Consider the following 22,697-nt stretch of genomic DNA (forward strand, 5'->3'; position numbering starts at 1 on the left):
GCAAGGTGATCAATAGGTGGATATTGCAGTATATTAAATGTGCTTGGGGGGTATATTGTGGTATAGTTAAGGTTAAACCTGTGAACCATTAACCTTTACAAAAATTATTTTGCTAATAAGTTTCATTTAAGAAAATTTGAGCCAGATCCGTCCAGCAAGCCAATTGCTTGGCAAAGGCTCCTCCAAACTGGAATATGTTGGGGTGATAGCGGCACTTCACCCCCTCCCCACTTGTCCCCGTGATGTCATTTTATATGCATGGTGAATCCCTTAATAACATGTATGTGCTCCTGGGCTTGGCACCAGGGGGAAGAGAGCCTTTATCACTTCCCACACCAGCTGAATTGCAAGGGTTTTGTTGCTATAATCTGATAACTTTTTTTGTCCTTTGACTAAAGTTTTTTTCACAGTTTCAAGGCTTTTTTATGCAATAGTTTCCCTGGCCATGGCTGTCCATGTTGCACCAATTCTTCCCAAATACCCGTTGCTTTCTGCCTGGTAATTGTGATTTGTGCAGGTTTAAAATAATGTGCGTGACTTTTGTTTTCCTCCCCCTCTTCCTATGGTCATCATAGGAGTATGCCAATTCCTGTAACTTCCAAATGAGTCTTCCCCGTCCTCATTGACACTTGTCATGTGTTCCCCTCTTTTCTTGGTCCCCACACTCAATTGCATTTTCCATCCTGCCTTACCACCTTGTAGTCGTCTGTTTGTGTGACTCGTGTTCTTTTCCAAGTGCATATTGCGACGATACTGCTGTAATCTCCTGGGATTCTCCTGAAAAGCTGAATTTACTTTTTACCCTAAGCATCATCCCCTGCCACTTCCAGCTCCCCCACTTCACATGTCCTCTTTCACCCTTCCCACTTGATTTGAATACACCCCTTTTCCTCGTCCAAATAGCATCTGCATCACTTCATTTTTTCTACACTGGTTCCTGAAAAGTCTCTCAGCCTTTCTGCTGCAAATTACCATAGGAGATGTGTGTTTTGGGAGCAGGGGACACTTCTTTCTCCAAAAATGTTCTACTCGACGGATTGACCCCAAACTAGCAAAAGGCACGTTGCAGTGCTTTCAGCCCAAGTTGTTTGGCCCAGATCTCACGCTGCGTGTTCAATCTATGCCTCTCACTTCATTTAAAAAAACCCAGGACATCCTGTCCACCCTCTCCACCCACAGCCCTCCTCTTCCCTCTCCATCTGTGCTTGCTGTCCCTCCTTTAGCCACCCTCCCACCATCCTTCTCGTCCTTTCCTCTTTTCACCCCTGTCGAGGTTGCTAGACAAGTCCGATCTATAAAAGCCTCTTCAAAACAGGTTCATCCCTGTTCCTCTACAACCATCAAGGACCACATTGACACCCTTGCTCCGGCCCTTGCTGATTTTTGCAACCACTCCTTTGCCTCTGGATCCTTCCCCTCCCCTCTGAACACTCCTTTGTGCATCCTCTTCTCAAGAAACTCACAGCTGATCCTTCTTGTCCAGCTAACTATTGCCCAATTTCCATTACTCCCTTTCTAGGCAAACTCCTGGAAATGTTGGCCATCTCTCAGCTTAACCTTCATTCCAATTCTGTTGGCTGTCTCCATGACCACCAGTCTGGCTTCAGAGCTGCCAGAAGCACGGAAACTGCTCTCCTGAACATCCGTGAAGATCTGCTCTCCAACCTTGACTCTAACATTCCCTTTGGCCTCATCCTCCTCGATCTCTCTTCTGCCTTCGACACAGTCAACCATACCATTCTGCTCAACCGTCTCCGTGAAAACCTGGGTATCACTGATCAGGCTCTGGCCTGGCTGACCTCTTTCCTCTCAGATCGACCCTCCCAGGTCCAACTTGGGTCCTTCCTTTCATCTATCTTCCTCTCTACCTGTGGTGTTCCCCAGGGGTCTAACCTCTCTCCCTGGCTTTTCAACCAATACCTGGCAACTCTCGCCCACTGCATTGCCATTTTTTGCTCAAATTTCCAGTGCTACGCTGACGACACTCAACTCATTTTCAGGCTGCCCTCTGCCACCTCCTCTCCCTCTCTCTTCTCCGATTGCCTAACTGCCATTCAAGATTGGTGTGCCGCCAATTATCTTTGGCTGAATGCCAGCAAGACTGAGATCCTCCTCATCGGCACACCTTCACCATCCTTTCCCCTCACTCTCTGGCCCGCCTCCCTTGGCCGCCCTCCTACTCCCACCTGTGAGGCTAAGAACCTCGGGGTCATCTTTGACTCCTCCCTTTCCTTCTCCGCCCACATCTGAGGTCTCTAAAAAGTCAAATTTCCGACTGCACCTCCTCAGAGGTACTCTGCCTTTCCTCTCCTTCCCCCAGAAGCTCATGGCATCCCAAGCTCCGGTTCTCACTAGCTTGGACTATTGTAAAAGCCTCTTTCTAAATCTACCTGCCTCTACTCTCTGCCGTCTGCAACTAATCCAGAACAGGACTGCGAGACTTGTCCTTGGCCTCAAGCCCTGGGATCGTATCTCTCCAGCTCTGAAATCTCTCCACTGGCTCCCAGTGGATGCAAGGATTAGATTCCAAACCCTCTGCATTGTCCACATGGCTTTCTGGGGCCTGGGTCCAAAATACCTTCAGCTATCCCTCCGCAAATACCTCCCCTCTCGAGCTCTTCGCTCGTCTACCTCCAACTCCCTCAGGGTCAGTCGTTTTTCTAAGAAACGAGCTGGGGTAGATCTGTGTCTTCGGCTGGGACCTCCCTCTGGAACAGCCTCCCTGCCACTCTAAAACTTGAGGAGAACCATCTCCAGTTCCGGAAGCACCTCAAGACCTTCCTCTTTTCTTCTGCCTTCGCTCCCCCTCTCCCCTGCTGATCTGTTCTTTCTTGGCACCATGCACCTGGCCACCCTCTGTCCTTTAGGCCCAGGTACCTGCTCATCCTGCCACCCTCCCGCACTGCCTCCGGGCCACCCCTTGCACTGGGGTCTGTATCTGTACCCATACAGCCCCCCTTTTTCTTCCTGTACTTATCAGACCTACCCTGTCTGCTGCCTTAATCCTAGCACTTGCATATTGCTGGCTACATTACCACTGTTTGGTGCCTTTATTAATTTATTGATTGTTATTTATCTGTTTCTCCTCTGCTTCGCACTTTCCACCTCTCCCCCTTCCATGCACTTTTCCTCTCCCCCCTCTCCCATGCACTTGCGCGTTCTCAATGTCAGTGGGCCTAGTAAGATCGCTGTTTTGTTCTTCTCTGATCCCCTCCCTTGCCTTGTCGCGCTCTGAAACACTTGTGCTCGTACACGATAGAAATAAAATATCAATCAATCAATATGCACTTTCTCTATTGGAAAATTAATGGGATTAGTCCGGAGTGATTGGGGGATGGGGGATGGGGGTGGTGGTTCGGAGGTGGGTGGGGGTGCTGTTCATGACCTTTCCACCTTAAAACACATTTTTTGCAATTAGCAGTTTATGGTGGACCGGGACAACATTTTTATAGATCTACCTACAAGGTTGTACCATCCTTCTTGGTTGAAGGCAGCCAATGAGCATAGCTCCACCTAGTGGCTATCTGAAAAGTTTCTGGAGATGTCCAAGATGGTGAATCTATGGAAAGAATTCATAGATCCTTCAGATAAAATATTACTGAAGGCAAGTAACTGGTCTTCATCTTTGATACCCCTGTCCAAACCTTTCAAAATGGGTAACAGAACGTCATGAAGCATGTTCCTCATATTGACTCATGCAATGATGACCTAACCTGTTGAATTATTCTGTTCAGTCCTTGCCCACACACTGAGATTGTGTTGGTTTGATGAAGCTTAGCATTTCTTTTTTTTTTTCTTCAGGAAGAGAAGACGTTTACAAGGGCAGCGGAAGGAAAAGTCAGGAGCAGTTACCAACAGACACTGCAGGAAATTGGGGAGCTGTTGAAAAAGAGACTTGATACTATAAAAAAACTTAAAATCTAGAGCTAAAACCTAGAACCATAAGCACTGATTAATTAAAGAACAGAGGCTTTGTATTCCGGACATGAGCACCATACGACCATCTAAATCCAGAACTTCCTCCAGAACTGCATGAAGGACTATGATCACAGAATACTTTTTTTTAGGTGAAATAAAATATATATACAGGCAATTTAAATTATTGTACATAAACTAGGCAGTAACCCACCTGGGTATTGGCCACTTTTTATACATGTTCATCAGACAATTGCAGCATCAAATATTTTCCTTTTTACTCCCTTAAGCCCTTGGAAAGCAGTACATGAAAGCAACACTCACACGTGCAAAATATATCTGCTGTCAGAGCCAGGATTCAATCCATCAGTGCTTGTAACATCCTTAATTTAGAATTGCCAAAATGGCATTTGCATACATCAAAGCCAGCACCAGATTTGTACTTCGTCTTTATTCCTACCAAAGTAGGTTTGTTTAGGGCAGCCGTGTGACTGTGGCCCTGCTGAAGCGCATCTGGAAAGTCATCCTCCATTGGAATCCCATCTGTATCCACCATTTGGCAATCTGCACTTCATTCCAAAAAGACAGGGCATGGCAGCTTTGTTCTAGGTTAAATACCTGTTGACTACGGATCCAACCATTTGGCACTGAAGAGGGACTAGAAACAAGGAGAATAGAAATGGTAGGTTACACAAAACGAAATAAGTCTAGACCTGCTGTAGAAAGCTTGATCTTTCACCAGTTTGACAGAGAGGAATTGTATCACATTTGCACAGTGATAGCTGATGTCACTATTGCGCATTTCATGTCAGTTTTGATACAACGCGACCTGCGTGTACAATAGTAGCTATATAAAATGCTTGAAGTGATAAGTACTTTTCTTTTGTTCAAAAAAGTTAAGTCCTGATCAGCAAATTATGGTTGAAGTAGACTGGAGTAATTTTTGCTACTTCATTGGTATGATGCTGAAAATGTTACTTTTGTATTTATTTTTTTAACTGTATGCTTGTTTTTGCGGTTGATCTGTTTTGGTGATCTGGGAACTAGTGTGTTCAACACATTTATTATGTTACTGGAATATATTCTGCTCTGGTAAAAATCTGCTTTCAAGCTTGGGTTTTCATTTTTCTTTGTGTCTTTCGTCAAACATGCTGTAAAGTAACCAGCAAACCAAAACAGAAGCATTTTAACCCTTTCTTCTATTAGGCAAACTTCAGACTTTTACAGAATTCCTCATGTGCTCTTAACTTGGGTAAATTGCTCATGTGAAAACTATAATGTAGTTGACAATCGTAACATTGTCCTCTTTGCTGCATACATTTGTTAGACTGTTGGATGGTTGAGAAGAGTATTTTTTAAATAAATCCTTATGAAATGATAGGTGACTTTTCCTTTGATGGGAGAGTGGGATAATTGTGATATTCTAGTTATTTTCACAGATGTTTTTTCCCCCATAGGACGAAACAGTGACTGATCAGTCTAGCTTTCGTTATATGCGTTGCTTTGGACTATGTTGACCCGAAAACTGCAAGAAATGTCAACACTAACATGCTCCCATTTCTCCTCCCTCTCTAGCCTCTTGCCTCTCCCAGGAATATTCACTGCCTGCTTTAAGGTAGTCACTGTTTTACCAATCCTCATGAAGTTCCCTTCTGACCCAACTACTCAAGCCATCTACTGGCCTATCACCCTCCTACTTAGAAAGCATAGTCTGTAACAGAATCGCCCACTATCTTGAATTCAGCAAACTGTGAACATCCCCAAACATCCCTTAACGACATCTGACTTCCTGACTACCATTGTAAATTCTGTTCTATCCCCATCCTTTTAGCACTCTCAACTTCCTTTGACGCTGTTAACCCACTCTCCAACTTTGGGGTCCATGGTACTCCTCACTTACTAAATCTGATTTTCCTTCCTAATCAATGGGGATAAGAATAACTCTCCCAACCCCTGATTGGTGTCCCTCACTACTCTATCCTAGGTCAACTTACATTCACCCTCACCACCTCATTTGAAAAGCTCGTCCCCTCGTTTTGGCACTCATGAAACCAAAATATTATTTTTCCCGTTTTCTAACCTTGTTCTCTAAACTGACATCTGACTGCCTCCAGGCCATTCATCACTGGATTGCACTTCTTATGCTTGACTTAAATTCTTAATGCTGGTATTCAAATTGATCCATGGACTTATCCCCCTGGCCCGAACTTGCTGCTTTGATCTCCTTCTACTCTCCTCAACCTTCATTCTAGCATCCTCATTGATCAGTCCTCCATCTGCAATGTGCATCCTCCTGCTTCCGTTGCTTCTGATTCCTCTTCACTGGAATTAGTTAATTGCGAACATCCACTCCTTCAAATCTATCATAAGTATTCCCACAAAGGCGGACGTGGCTTGGCGGCCATGCGAGAGTGAGCAAGTCACCGAGAGCTCCCGGGTGATCCGCTACATGATCCTTATAAACGGCTGAAAAACGGCAGGAGACCCTGAACAAATTGAAGGGACGGCACCCGGAGGAGCCAGGGCACGCACGGGCGAAAGCCTGAAAAAAATGGGAGGTCAGAAAGACCCAAAACGATGCAAGGCAGAGGTGTGGGACCACCACACACAAAATGGCGGCCGCGGCCCACTGAGGATCGGCCCGCACTCCGAGGGGTTGTGGAAGCTGAGTACGTGAGACGGCCAGGTGCAGGGGCGTGGATGGCTGCCCAGCAGATACCCACACACCACCCGCGGAAGATCGAGAGAGGCGAGGAAGGGACGAGGCACCCACCACCGCGCCGCGAGAACACGGGCGGAGGAAGAGCAGGCAACCGAGGATAGTGGCAGATGAGAGTGGAGGGCCGAGACACAGGAAGAAAATGGCACCTGCAACCCGAAGCACCGACAGAGCGCCCCCAGCACACAGAAGTTCTACCGGAGCACGCCCACGAAGCGGCAGCCCAGTAGGGGAGACCCTGTCCCGGCCCCCAACAGCGAGAGGCAGGTGGGCGGCCAAAGGCCCGGAACCGCAGCAGCAACCAGCAGAGAGGCAACCGGAGCACCCGGTAAGGACAGACAGCAGAGGCAGGAGATCATAACGACCCCCCGGCGAGGCTGCAGCTGGGTAGAGCGACCACAAAGACTTTAGCCAGTGCACGCCGGTGGGCCCGCACCTTCCAGAGTGGTGTAGTCCCTGCAGAGCGGGGCCCAGGAAGGTGTTGGGGAGCGGCAGGGCCAACGAGGGCCTGGGAAGGACAGGGCCACAACTGGGATAACCCACAAGGCAGGGAGAGCACCGACTACGAAGTGGAGGCTGCCCAGGGGCACACCGCCCCTATCCAAGCACAGATTCACAAGGCCACATACATCAGCATGCCCGACAAACAGAAAGGTAGCAGAGGGAGGCAAACAAGCATGGAGACGTTGGCCCGCAAGAGCGAGGACCCACAACCTGGGACGGCGGCGGCGGACGCAGCTACATCATACGCCACGCAAGGGGAGCTCAAACAAGTGGAGGGCAGTATCCTAGAGGCCATAGAGGCGCTGAAGGCCTCAATAGAGGGCAAGCTGGACGCAGTGATCGTAGATGTGGGGCTCCTCAGGCAGGACACGAGGAACCTAGCAGAGAGTGACAAGGGTGGAACAGGTGCAGAGCAACACAGCAAACGTGACCACCTCTCAGTCACAAATGTCGGATGCGCTGGAACGGATCAGAACACTAGAACGCAGGGCCGAAGATGCGGAAGGCCGAGCCAGATGCAACAATGTGCGCATCGTAGGGCTGCCGGAGGGGGTGGAAGGCAGAGACCCCACAGATTACATAGAGAACGTATTGCTCCAGGAAGTAGGTGCAGGGGGCCCTGTCCCAGGACTTCGTGGTGGAAAGGGCGCACAGAACACTAACCAGGAAACCCCACCCGGGCGCGCCACCGAGACCCATGATCGCGAAGATCTTGAACTTTAAAGACAGGGAGAAAATCCTAACATTCTCGAGAGAAGGCAGGGAGATAACACGCAACAGAGCCAGGATAACCATCTACCCCGACTATACGGAACTTGTGCAAAGACAGCGAGCCCAGTTCTGGCCGACCAAAGAGCGCCTTCGGGCAGCGGGGGTGAAATTCATGTTACTCTACCCGTCCAAGCTCAAAATTCTGCACAACGGGAGGACACAGATCTTTCAGACCACAGCAGATGCCCAGGAGTGGATGGACCAGCAGGAGATCCCACAACCAAGAGAGGGGGTCGAGAGGAACCGTGAGCCACCCCGGCGAGGCAGGGAATGAGGGTGAGGACAAAACACTAAGGACACCCTGCCAAATCGAGATAAAGCAGGACAATCAGCAGAATGAGAATCGAAAGCTTAAATTAATGGTTACCCCGGGGGCTCGAGGCCTCCGGCACTGGACCGCCAAGACCCACAGAGGGGGCCCCAAGCATCGATAAGTTAGCAGTGTCAGTTTTAAGGCACTTACGCTGCAACGAGTGCACCCGCGGAATGAGGGCAGCACCTGGAATGCGGCGGGGCCCGGGCAGGGGGAGGGAGGCTGGGCGTTGGTTTATAGTAGTTGTAGTAGTGTGGTTAAGTTTAAGAGAAGGCACAAGAGGAGGTAAACACAATGAGTGAAGAGGTCACGGACACGGAAAAGGCAACGAAAGGGCGCAAGTGATGCTGCACTCAAACGCGGGAACCCGGCGAGGAACACCACAGAGAAGAGGTCGTGAGAAAATGCACACTGGTGGCAGGGCGGTCCGGTGGGCGGTGGGAAGGTGGACCCGCAAGCTACTAGGGGAATAACGAGGAGAAGACGATGGACGTACCTCCGAGGCCAGCATGCCAGAAAGGGAAAACTAAACCGGCCGCTGGAATCTGTAAGCCACTGGAATCTGTAAGACACAGGAACCGAGATGAACTAAAAGTGGTGACTTGGAATGTCAGGGGGCTAAACGCCTACGTGAAGAGACTGAGGGTCTACGCATGGCTAAACAAAGCGAAAGTCCACATCGCAATGCTGCAAGAGACCCACCTGATGGCTGAAAAACAAGCCAAGATGGCCAAGAAATGGGGCAGCCAGATATACAGCTCCACATACTCTAATTATGCAAGAGGGGTAGCGACCTGGATTGCCCCGGGCATCCCATTCCAACTCATCAAACAGGAGAGAGATGCCGAAGGCAGGGTCCTGATCGTCCACGGAATGCTGGAAAACCGTTACCTACGCCCCAATTCACGATTCAATAGACTTCTTTAAATCACTCACACCCTGGGTGGCCTCGTACAGGAATGCCACAACCATCTGGGCCGGAGATCTTAATTGCACATTGGACCCCAGACTGGACTGGTCGGACGATGAACACAAAAGGGCCGCACCACCAGCGCGGGTGTTGCAGAAGACACTAGACCAGCTCGAGCTAGAAGACGTCTGGAGGAAGGTACATGGGGGCGAAAGGGGTTACACGCACTATAGCGCCCCACACGGGACATTCACCCGAATTGACTATTCACGGGCAAAGAGACACTAGGCGAATTCACTGGGGCACACATTCACGCACAAACCCTATCTGACCACGCCCCACTGGGAGCAACATGGGCACATACATACAGGAAAGCCCACATACCTACGTGGAGACTTAGGGTGGAAGCACTCCTAGAAGGGGATTTCGAAGACCATATCCAAACCACAATAGACTACTTCGAGGACAACATGTGTAGTGTGGACAGCATGGGAATGACTTGGGAGGCCTTTAAAGTGGTGATCAGGGGGGCGGCGATTGGGAAAATGGGAGGCCTTAGGAGAGAAACCCTGGCTGAATTGGATGAGATGGAAAGGAAGATAGAGCGGGCGGAAGCACAGGCGGAGAGGTAGGGGGGAGAAACGGGCAACCTCACCACCCTGAGACAACAGTGTACGCTAGCCTGGGAGAGACTAGGGCGGCTATACTTTGGGAAGTACATACAAAGGCTGCACACAGACGGGGATAAGCCTAGTAGACTTCTCGCCTGGCTAACCAAACAGGACACCAAGCGAGAACCGATGAACGTAATCCGAAATATTCAGGGGGAGATCGAAAGGTCCCAGGAGGGTATAAATACAGTGTTTTCACATTTTTATGAGGAACTTTATACCAAAGTACAGGAAGCAGAAGAGGGAGACCTTGAAGACGCATTTGTGGAAATCAAACTCCCACGACTTTCAGAAGAGCAGGCCCAGATGTTGGACGCCCCCCTTACTTTGGAGGAACTGATGGAGGTAATCACATAGTTACCGACAGGAAAGTCCCCGGGTCCTGACGGGTTACATGGGGAATTCTATAAAAGATACAAAGATAGCTTGGCTCTGAGATTGTTAGAGACGCTGGAGGAGGCGTACGAGAGCAGATGACTCCCGAGCAGTATGTCAGAATCTGTAATAGTCCCGATACTTTAAGCAGGGAAGCCACCCTTCGAGTGTGGGTCCTACAGACCAATCTCTCTGATAAATCAAGATTCCAAGATATTGACAGCGGCATTGGCCAACCGGCTAAAAAGGGTGATGCCCACACTGGTACACACAGACCAGACTGGGTATGTGCCGGAACGAAACACAGAATGGAATCTCCGGAGACACCATCACATGATTGACAGGACGAACCAATAGGAGGGAGAATGTGCAGTGGCGTCAGATGCAATCAAAGCGTTTGATTCATTGAACTGGGACTGGCTTCTGGGGGCGCTCGCCCACTTCGGGATAGGCAGGGGGTTCCTACATTGGATAAAGCTGCTGTACAACGACACGAGGGCCAGAGTTAAGACGGGAAGGCATGTCTCGGGGGAGTGGACATAGGGTGAGGTACGAAACAGGGGTGCCCGCTGTCCCCGATGCTATATATATTGGCTCTGGAACTGTTCGCGGCCTTCCGAAGGGCAGAGTATGGGGACACTGGCATAGTGATAGATGGGGAAACCCACCAGATTTCAATATACACAGACGACATGCTGATTTACGTCCAGGACCCACAAACCCATCTGCCGGACCTACTAGAGGCACGGGGAGCGTTTGGAAGGTTATCGGGAATCGCCATCAACAAGGGAAAATCCTCACTGTTCCCCCTGGCAGGCCTGAGGGCGAGGACATCAGACCAGCTGCCACACCTGGCCCTGACATGGACTCCAATCACCTTCAGATATCTGGGGGTGGACATATCACGACACCACGGAAACACACATGGCCAACACGCAGGCAGCCCTGGACAAAATGGAGAACGTCATGCAGTTCTGGAAAACACTACCGCTGGGGATGATCGGCCGGGCGGCCCTAATGAAGATGATGGTTTTACCCCGACTCCTATATTATTTCACCAACATCCCCGGGTCCTTCTTCACACGATTACACTCCATGACAAGGGCCTTCCTATGGGGGGCGGCAGGAACAGGGTAGCACTAAGCACATTACAAAGGGGCTACGAATGGGGAGGGATTAAGCTCCCGGACTTTGAGCGTTACTACTTGGCCGCACAACTCCAATTCGTAGTCTGGTGGCTGGGGGAAGACACCTCCATAGATGGAATACTGTTTTGACAATCGCTCCAGCGATACTATTTGAAAGAACTCCTGTGGATAAACGAGATCCAAGCAAAAACCCTTCACAGAATAGTCCAACTAGGCCGAGCACTGTGGAAAAGAGCATGGAAAGTGCAGGACATGAGACCCCTGTTCAAGGTGCATCCCCCTGGCGGGACTGGTAGACACCCGTATAGCAAGCCTGGCAACGTTCAGAACACAGTGGGAAGACAAAGGAGTGTCACATAATGCACAGGGCATATTTAACGCCTAAAAGAATGTCGAACATAGGAGATAGACAAATACGGAGTTGCCCACGCTGCCAGGAAGAACAGGCAGATATGGTGCACATGTTTTGGACATGCCCGGGAGTGACAGCCTTCTGGAATACGATACAGGAAAGAGCGTTGAAGGCAGGAATCCATATGTGAGCCTGGTCGCCGGTGTCCTACATACTGGGCCTGTTCCCGAGGGGAGACAAGCAGAGGGTCCATGTAGCTAAGATGACAGACTTGATGACAATACTGGTGAAATGCTGCATCGCAAAGGCATGGAAAGCAAGTGTAGGCCCCTCGATAGAAGGCTGGTGGGCGGACCTACAAAAATGGACAATAGCAGAAACAACGGTCTGGACCAGAGCCTCGCAAAGGGGAGAAAATAACAGTGGGGCCAAGATACTAGCGTGGAATACCTTGGTACAAGACGTATTTGGGAGCAACGAGGAAAACAGCACAACTGATTCGAGCGAGCCGGGAGGAGAGGAGAACTGTCCTGTCCGCACCCGTGTGCAGCACGCAGATTGGAACGAGGACACCATGACTGAGGAGGAGGGTGTCTATCCGTGACCTGAGCGGATAACGCACATTGTGAACTTAAACCCGAAAGTGCCAGAGCAAATGTGAGTTGTTGTTTATTTGTTTTGTGTTTGTTTGTTACATGAAAATAAAGAAAAATTGTTTTTAAAAAAAAAGTATTCCCACAAAGACGCGCACACCATCACATAGCACATCACCCCCCCTTAAAATGTTAATGCTAACCATCAATGTGAACATGATTACTACCACTGTAGATATTCCTTTTCCCCATTCGCTGAATGTCCTATCCCTGGTTTTTCCCACAAGTCACCTCCACCAATTGGTCTACTCTTCACTGTACATTTGCATTAACTTCTAAAGCGCCTTTGCCTAAGCACAGTATAAAATAGATGAAATTCAAGAAATTAAAAATTTACAAGAACATTAAATGAAGACGGAACGCTCTACGCTGTATGGCTAGTATTTTGTTAAACTAGTCATCTCTGCTACTAATTGTGCAGTTGCCTAAATTCTAAATACTATTTGCATGCAATGCTCGTTTATTTTAATGTGTGTACAGACTACTGTGTGCCGAAGTGCCATTCACCCCACAGTGCTTTGAGGCCAATACAATGGCAATAGGTGCTATAAAAATATCAAGTAACCTAACATATAAGGGTGGCACCCATGCTGTCTTTCCCACCCGAGGCCAATCTGGTGTGGCTCGTTGTGGAAATCATCGTTTTTGTGAAACTATCCTTTTGGTCCCCCAGCACACATTCTGCACACGACAAGTTCCTGGCTCTGATAGTTGTCAATGGGTTACGCCTTACCAGAACCATCTCTGGCCATCAGCAAATGGGTATCCAATGTGATTATCTGTTTAGTAGCCTTACAATTACCAGAAGCTGGTAAGTACACCTCAATGCCATCATGCATTCATAGCATGACTTAACGTTGTACCACCACAATCCCTCAACTTCCAGTTTTATGCAGACAACACGCAACTCTTTTTCAGACTTCCTGCTGACTCTCTAGCACCTTCCTTCATCCCTGACAGCCTGTCTGCCATCCAGGCTCGGTGCTCTTCCAATGATCTCTGCCTTAATGGCAGCAAAACTGTGAGCCTTCCGATTAGGACCGCTGCTCCATCCTTCTTCCTGGGCTCTCCCTGTCCTCCTTCTGAAGCCAGAAACCTTATTCATCTTTGACTCCTCTTTATCCCCCCCCCCCCTCACATGCAGGCCATTGCCTAGCAGTGCCACTTCAAACTCTTCCTTCTCAAAGGATTTTTCCCATTTCTCACTTTGCCCCAGAAGCTCATTGTTTCCCGAGCCCTGGTTCTCTCTAGGCTTGACTATTGCAACAGCCATTCCTCAATCTACCTTCTTATACTCCGCGTCCTCTTCAGCTAATCCAGATTAGAGCAGAAAGACCTATCCTTTGCTTAAGCCCAGGGACTGCATCTCTCCTGCCCTAAAAAACCTCCACTGGCTGCTGGAAGCCGCACAGATCAAATTCAAATCCCTCTGCATCATTCACAAGGCTGTCTGGGGCATGGGAGCAACTCTTTCTGCAACTGTCTCTTACCAAATACTCTCCTCCTAGATCTCTACGCGCCTCTGGCACCCACTCTGTGTAAAGCGTTTTGCTAAACAGAGAGCAGGAGGCCACTCTCATTCCTCAGCTGGTTCCCTCCTCTGGAACAGACTCCCCCTCCGGCTGCATCTTGAGCAGGACCTTCTGAACTTCTGAAAACACTTCAATACACACCTCTTTTCCTCCTCCTTCCCTTCCTCTGCTAATCACACAGCTGCTGTGATTGGTGTCTTGGACCGTTATACATCCACTGGGCCCCTGACCATTCACACCCAATCTTCCCAGCATCTGTTTTCCTTCAGTACTTGCCTCAGCTCACCTTCCGCACTGGGGATTGGCAGTTTCCACCCAATGTGGCTCCTGGCGCATAGAACTTAACTATGCCCTGCCCTTCATCTGTGGCTCACACACAAGCACGGATACCTCAATACCTATCCAACTGCCCTGTTCCTTCCTTCACTTGCACGTTCTCAATACTCAAAAGGCATAGTAAGTTTGGCCATCCCTTCCCCCTCTGTATTTTTTGTATTTAATTGTACTGCTACTGTTAGCTAGTTACGCCTGCCACAAATGGGATGACCTGGAACGCCAAATAGAAACAGTCCCAGAACCACTAAAGGCTCAACTGCTTAAAACGATCTCAGAGGGCAAGCAAATCTTTAACTGCATCCTGAAGAACAATCTTGAAGCAGCGGATAACGCAGGACACGTCATAGCGGGGGAACACTCATTAAGTGGCATGCCTGGCTTTGGCAGTCAGGGTTTAAGCTAGAGAATCCAACAACCCTCTTATACATGCCAGTAGAGCCACATTTTTTATTTGGGAAGGCCGTAGGGGATGCCCTCAAGAGTGCCAAGGAGGGGTATGACGCTCTTAAATCCCTTGGGCAGTTAACTAACAAATCCTATTCCCAATGGGGTTCCCCAAACTATAGGAGATTTCGGGACCAGGGCGCACAACAACGCTCCTCAGACTACTCTCGAAGAGGACAGTCCTGGTCCTGGGGCTAGTCACAAGGCCAAGGTTCATCGTCCAACTTTCAAAGAGGAAATAAAAGGGGCAGAGGTAGGGACAGAGCCTCGCCTGGCAGAGGCTCAAGCCCTCCCAAACAATGACACTCCGTTTCAGGTCCCCTACCATGCCACTCCAGTAGGAGGCCGACTCTCTCAATTCACACAGCATGGGAGGGGATAACTTTGAACAAGTGGGTGTTGTCCACCGTGGCAGGCGGCTATTGTATCGAGCTGGTACAAAGACCACCTACCGCCCACCGAGACAAAAGATGATGACAGCAGAAGAGCAACGAATACTGCTGGAGGAAATAAGGGCACTACTCGACAAGGACGCCATAGAGATTGTTCCGGCAAGCAAGGTATACAAGGGTATTTATTCGATGTACTTCCTTGTGACAAAAAAAAGACCTTACAATGCGGCCAGTGCTAGATCTCCGCCCTGCAAACAAATGTCACACCACAAAGGTTTTGTATGACCACGCCCCAGGAGGTGATTCCACTCCTGAAACGGTGGGACTACATGGCAACGTGAGATATGAAAGATGCATACTTTCATATTTTAATTCACCCTGCTCACAGAAATTACCTGTTTCAGGATGGCGGGGGTACACTACATGTTCAAAGTACTCCCATTCGGCATCGCCTTAACACCAAGAGTATTCACAAAGGTGCTCGCAGTAGTCGCAGCACACCTGTGCAGAAGGTCCATCCCAGTATACCCTTATCTGAACAACTGGCTAGTCACCGGGGAATCTCCTCAAATTTGCAGATTCAATACGCAAAGAACAATCGACATTCTCTTCAATCTGGGTTTCTCAATCAACAAGAAGAAATCAAGTCTAGTCCCCAACCAAATAAAACAATTTCTAGGGGCTATCCTAAACACAAAAGAGGGAGCTGGCTTTCCCCTCAAATGAGAGAGTACAAAATAAGCTGTTGCAGGTACCTCACTACAAGGTTGGTCACCAGCTAACTGTACGCAAAGCAATGCGCTTGCTGTGGATGATGGCCTTTTGCATTCATTTGTTTCCTCTCCTGCATCCAATACAGGAATTGTTCACGAAACTGTGGTCTCAGACAGTGGGACGATCTAATGGTTGTTTCGCAAACCCTGGTTCAGTCTCTTCACTGGTGGTCCAAGGACAACCTGTTAAAAGGATAACCTTGTCACGCTCCATAAGCACAAGCGATCCGAACTACAGATATCTCACTCGCTGTGGATAGTGGACACACGCTACTGCCCAAAGACACATCAACTTCCTGGAACGCTTGGCAGTCCTCAAGGCTCTTCAGGCCTATCAGCAACATCTCAAGGGTCAAACGGTGCAGTTCTATCTGAACAAGCAGGTAGGCACACTCTCGAAGTCTGTCCAAGCTATCCCAAACAATATGGAAGTGGGCACTCAAGCAGAACAGGTTCCTAACATCTCAACATGTTCCGGGGGAACTGAATTCTCTGGCAGACACCCACTGCCAGAAGAACACAAGTGGCAACTCAACAGAGATATCTTTGCCAGAATGTTCTCACTATGGGGTCACAAAGCGAAACGTACAATGCTCAGACTGCGTGTCCAGATTTCCCCAGTCAGGGTTCAAGGGAAACGCTTTGTGGATGAACTGGTCGGGGAAATTTGATTATGCTTCCCTCTCACCCCCCTCCCCCCTCCCGACACCACTCCTGAGCAGGATAGTGCACCAGGAACAAGTAACCCTGATCCTGGTTGCTCCTATGTGAGTGAGACGGCCCTGGTTTCCACATCTGCTCAAACTGGCGATGTGCGACCCAATCAAGCTCACTTGTTGACTCAACACAAGGGGGCATCCCTCCACCCAAAATCAATGAATTTGGCAGCTCTGCTCTTGAAGTCTTAGTGTTTGTCCACTTGAACCTTCCTCAAAGGTGTATGGATATCCTTAAAGAGGCATGAAAACCCAACACCAGGCACTGCGATTTTAACAAGTCGAAGAGATTTGTGATATGGTGCACATCACAATCACTAAGTCCATTAGAATGTTCTCCAGCTAACATTCTACACTACATACTTTACTTACTAGACTCCGGCCTAGTATTTAATTCCTTAAAGGTGCATCTGGTGGCCCTATCGACTTACAGCACTTCACAAAACAAGGTGTCGTGGTGGAAAGTCCCTGTCATAAAGGCATTCATGGAAGGGGTAAAGAGGCTATACCCCCCCAATTTCCAACCCTCCCCCTGGTTGGGATCTCAATATTGTGATCTCCAAGCACATGGTGCCATCCTTTGAGCCTATGCACAAGGCCAGCCTAAAGCATCTTGCCTATAAAACTTAATTCCTGGTAGCCATCACCTCCATAAAACGGGTCAGTGAGCTACAGGCTTTGTCTGTACAAGGCCCCCTTTTTCATTATACACAAGGACAAGGTTGTCCTCCAAACCCATCCTAGCTTCTCACCCAAGTTCATTTCAAAGTTCCATGCAAACCAATCCGTACAACTTCCCGCCTTCTTTCAGAATCCATCAAACTCAGCAGAAAGAAGCCTCCATACACTTGATTTTCAATGTGTGGAAACATGGGTTATATTAACAAAACAAAACCCCTAAGGAAAACAGACCAACTCTTTGTTTCCATAGCGCCTGGTAGAGAAGGCTATCACATAACAAAGAACTTCATCTGCAGATGGATAGTCAAATGCATACATCCCTGCTATTCCCTATCCAAGAAATTTCTACCTTTCACACCAAGAGCACACTCTACCAGAGGTACATGAGCTACCTTCACTTTCGTTGCTAACGTCCCTCTGGGCGCCATCTGCAAGGCTGCTACATGGCGCTCCCTCCATGCATTCACACAGCATGTTTGCATTGACACACTCTAAAGCAGATTCACAGTTGGGACAAGCGGTCCTAAACATTTCTTTGCCGCTGTACCTTTTAACTTCCCACCTCATCCAGATGTTGCTCATTAATCTATGCAGAGCATGTGATCTAAGCAGATCCACAAGCTAGAGAAGGGATACATTACTCACCGTAATCATATTTCTGGTGCTTGTATCTGCTTGGATTCAAATGTATCCACCCGTCCTCCCCTACTGGAGTAGAAGACGCATAGATGTTTTCTGGGTTGTCACTGTGTCTGCTTTGTCACATCTGTACTCGCGCTACACTTCATGCAACCTCATGTCAGAAACAAACAATCTGAGGGACCTCGACGCGTGAAGGACCATGGGTACAATACACGTCACACTAGGGATAGTATTACTAAACACGCCCTATAGATGTCTGTTTTCGAGTTTCAAAAATAAATCTTCTAACTTCTACTAGATCTCGGACTATGCAGAGCATGTGAATCTAAGCAGATACAAGCACCAGAGATACGATTACAGTGAGTAATGTATACCATACAGCACCACCATGCCCTTTGACTTCAGTTCCTTTTTTCTGCACACACTATACACTACTTGGGAACACGCTTGATGAGCATGCCTAAGGGCTCGGGCCTGTACCAGACAGATGGAGGACTAACTGTGCCGACAGGCTCCGCCTTTGGCGCCGATCAGCGTTGTGGACACCATGGCCACTTGGGAAGAGGGCGACGAGGTCCCCTTTGGGCTTGAGCCCATGGGTTGTAGGGAATGAGGGATTTCCCAGAAGAATTATATGGGGAATGGCGAGGATGTGCTGGGCATGGCAGAGGATCTGCAAGGGGTCAGTGGCCTCAACACTCCCCCAGTGATGGACATTTTACCAGCTCCCACCCTATACAAGCCTCAAGCCGTCTTCCAGCGTTTGATGGCTAAGGTAGGTGCCCAGTACTCTGAGACTATCTGCTCCGTCCAGGTTCGAAGTTCAGTACAAATTAACTATCTGGACGATGTCCCTATGAAAGAGGTGCTCCTGTCCTTCATAGTGGCAGTGGAGGCCTTCGTGTTAAAGGTGTGGGAGAAAGCTGCCTCTGTTCTGGCTGTTGACATGGATCTGGCGAGGAAACAATAGCTCGCACTGTCAGACCCTGCCTTTCTTTCCTCCCATGCTTCATCTCGGTTTGGTTCAGGCTGCGATGGTTAGCCTGAAGGCTTCTACTTTCCTGTCCCTGACATCGGACAGAGAATGAGAGGTTTGACGCATGGGGCAAGAAGATCTTTGCGTCGGGCAGTCTTACACTGCAGGTTGTGAATGTCTCTTGCATCATGGTGATATCTCCTTCAGCCTTTGGACGATGGTGGCCAATGCAGCCGAGTACATCATGGAGGGAGAGATGAGGGATGGTTTCCTGTCTTTGGTCTCTGATGGCAAGGAGGCAGCATGCAAGATGCTACCATCAGGACTGGACACGGCATACTGTATGGACAGGTTCATGTCCACTAGCACAGTGGTCAGGTGCCACTCATGGCTCAGGACGTCCGAGATGGAAGTCGATGTCCAGACCAGGCTGTTGGACATGGCTTTCAACTGCCAAAACCTTTTTGGAGCCGAGGCTGATGACTTCCTGAAGGTCTAGTCGCCTAAGGCAACTGCTAAATCCTTTGGGCTAGCACTCCAACAGCCTTCCACGCAGCAGTCGTGGGGGAGGGTTTTGGCCCCTTTCCTGCCTTTACCCAGAGTGGCCGTGGTCAGTCTATTTTGGAAGAGGACAGGGCATACGCTTCCCGAGAAGTAGTGGAAGTGGCAGCCAGTGGTGTGGCGTTGCCGCAACCATTGTCTTTGCTGCATCCCAGGGTGCCAAATTTCATTGACTGGCTTTGCCACTCGTCACCGGTGGGGTTATGGGTGGGGCTTTCTTTTTTCAGCCCAGAATGGTTGAAAACCACTTCAGACAGTTGGGCCTTACATGTCATCCGACAGGGATATTCAGGGCTCGAAATTAATATTGGGTAAGCAGAAGCTCAAAGCAGCTCCTTGTTATCCAGCATTAAGCAGTGACCAGGAGCTACCACTGGGGAACGAGGAGCTAGTGCACAGCGTTCTGCAAATCGAACTTCTACATACAATGCAAACTTTATTCTGTCCATTTGGGACTCCTTCTGCTTTAAATGTTGCATAGATGTGGCCTAATGTTTATTTATAGATTGTCCCAAATGCAGAGAGTTAAATTCTCATAGGTTGTTTTGGCATCAGTTGGCCTGGGGAGCCAAAAGTAGCTCCTGGTAGCTGTTTGTGTCAAGTTAACCAGGCCCTTCTAGGCTACAACCAGGAGCTAAATGGCTCCTAGCTCCCCTCAATTCCGTACCCTGGATATTTCCTCCCATGCCATCAGCGCCCCGGACCATGGTCCCCTTGTCTCCGGGCCCTGTCCTCCTGGAGGAGGACCGTCTGCTTCTGTCGAAGTGTGATCAAGCTGTTTCGGCACTCAACACACAGAAGGGGGTGGTACCCACCTATTCTATGGTGCTGAAGGAGAATGGTGGCTTTTGCCCTATTCTGGATCTGCAGCTGCTGGACTTATTACGCAAGAACAAGGTCAAGATGGTTACTCTAGCCCAGATCCTGCAAGACCTTGATCTGTAGGACTGGTTGGTTTCCATGCACCTTCAGGATGCCTATTTACATGTGCCAGTTCATCTAAATTACAGGAGGTACCTATGGTTCGTAGTGGGCCAACACCATTAGAAGTTCACAGTCCAGCCATTCGGTCTTTCCTCGACCCCCAGTGTTTTCACCAAGCTGCTGGTAGTGGTAGCGGCCCGCCTCAGAAGGGAGAGCTTTCATGTCTTTTTCCTTACCTGGACGACTGGCTCGTCCGAACTCGCTCCCCGTATCTGGTGTCTGAGCACCTACTATGTACATGCACTCTTTTGCACAGCTTGGGCTTTTCCCTGAAGTTCAATAAGTCTCAGGTTTCAGCCGTGAGATCTCTAACATACCTCAGACAGAGATACTACTTTAAGGACAACAAGGCAGACCGCCTACTGGCAAGGATGTTGCAGGAACAAAAACTGTGAAGAACTATACTACACATTAAAACGGATGGGGGGCAATGGGGGGGGGGGTTTAAGGAAAGTTCAGCCCTCTGACATTTTGAAAAAGTTCACAAGATACTATGATATGGCATTTATAATGTGCCTATACACAAGTGTTTCAAGGCTCGACGAGGCAAGGGGGGGGACAAAGGGAAGACTGAGACAACGATCTTACTACGCCAGGTGACATTAAGATCACGCAAGTGCAGGGGAGGGGGTGGGGAAAAGTGCAAGGGGAAAAGGGAGGGGGCAGTGCAGTACATGGGATCAAACCATAAAAGAAGTGCGGCCAGGTGGTGGCAAGTTCAAGGGTACGCGCAGACCGCCGGTGTCCAAAGTGCAAGTAGAGGGACTGTAGGGTTACAGATACAGACCCAAGTGCAAGGGTTGCTGTGAGGCAGTGTTGGTGTGCAGCTGGGCTGGTAGGGACCTGGGCCTGAAATCCGAGGGTAGCCAGCTGAACAGTGCAGTATCAGACAGGAAATCAGCAGGGGAGGGGAAGAGAGAAGGCAGAAGCAAAAAGGAAGGTCTCGAGGTGCTTTCGGAACCGGAGATGGTTCTCCTCAAGTTTCAGAGAGGCAGGGAGGCTGTTCCAGAGGGAGGCCCTAGCCGAAGAAAGATATCTACTACCAACTTGTTGCTTGAAGCGACTGACCCTGGGGGAGTTGGAGGCGGAGGAGTGAAGAGCTTGAGTAGGAAGATATTTACGAAGAGAGAGTTGGAGGTATTTCGGCCCTAGGCCCTAGAATGCCTTGTGGACAATGCAGAGGGGCTTGAGCTTAATCCTCGCAGCCACTGGGAGCCAGTGCAGAGATTTCAGTGCTGGAGAGATGCGATCCATGGGCTTCTTGAGGCCAAGGACAAGTCTGTCCTGGATGAGTTGCAGAGGGCGGGGAGTAGAAGCAGGCATGTTTAGAAAGAGGCTGTTGCAGTAGTCCAGCCTAGAGAGAACCAGAGGTCTGGAGACAGTGAGCTTCTGGGGGAAGGAGAAGAAAGGAAGAATACCTCTGAGGAGGTGCAGTTGGTAATGTGACTTCTTAGAGACATTGGAGATGTGAGGAGAAAAGGAGAATGTGGAGTTGAAGATGACCCAGAGGTTCTGAGCCTCAAAGGTGGGAGCATTAAGAGGGCCAAGGAAGGCCGGCCAGAGATTTACAGGAAAGGAGGGAGCAGGTGTGCTCATGATGAGAATCTCTGTCTTACTGGCATTAAGGCAGAGATCATTGGCGGCACACTATTCCTGGATAACAGACAGAGATGAGAGAAGAAGAGGTGGCAGAAGGGAGCCTGAAAATGAGCTGAGTGTCATCGGCATTACACTGAAAGTTGGGGCCGAGAGCGGCAATGCGGTGGGCAAGGGGTGCCAGGTATTGGTTGAACAGACAGGGAGAGAGGTTAGACCCCTGGGGAACACCACATGTAGAGAGGAGAGAGAGATGGAGGAGAGGAAGGAGCCTAGTTGGATCAGTTTTATACAAGACGGCCGCCCCTACAGAATAGGCCCAAATAAATTAACTTGATTAAAGCCCAGTAAACAAGATCACCAGTCTGGCAAGGGATGAGCTGGAAGGAGATATCGCACTGGAGGATGTTAGGGCTGCCATAGCAAGTCTACCAAGGAGAAAAGCTCCGGGTCTGGACGGATACATGGCAGATTTTTTTCAAATCCTTCAGGGAAACTCTAATACCATACCTGGTCAAGGTCTTTAACTCCTTCAGGGGCACAGGAGGAACTGCACCATCAATGGAGGAGGCCAAGGTGGTGCTACTACCGAAGCCGGAGAATGATAATACTCAGTGCAGGTCCTATAAGCCAATAGCTCAAATTTATATTGTTGTAAAAATCTATACGAAAATCCTAGCAAACTGACTTGAGCGGCTCCTCCCAAAACCTATTGACCCGGACCAGTCCGGTT

At 49.2% G+C, this 22,697-nt stretch overlaps 1 protein-coding gene across 1 annotated transcript in view; it reads left to right on the forward strand.

Moving 5' to 3' along the window:
• Positions 1 to 5,291, forward strand: part of NAA25 (N-alpha-acetyltransferase 25, NatB auxiliary subunit) — a 1,586,429-nt gene extending 1,581,138 nt beyond the window's left edge. The window contains exon 24 of the mRNA XM_069619501.1: positions 3,802 to 5,291. Within this exon, the coding sequence (XP_069475602.1) occupies positions 3,802 to 3,924 (123 nt within the window). The 3' untranslated portion in view covers positions 3,925 to 5,291. The remainder of the gene's footprint in view (positions 1 to 3,801) is intronic.
• Positions 5,292 to 22,697: the final 17,406 nt, after the last annotated feature.

Source organism: Ambystoma mexicanum, chromosome 10, assembly GCF_040938575.1.
Source record: "Ambystoma mexicanum isolate Mex_15411 chromosome 10, UKY_AmexF1_1, whole genome shotgun sequence".
Classification (NCBI taxonomy): Eukaryota; Metazoa; Chordata; class Amphibia; order Caudata; family Ambystomatidae; genus Ambystoma; species Ambystoma mexicanum.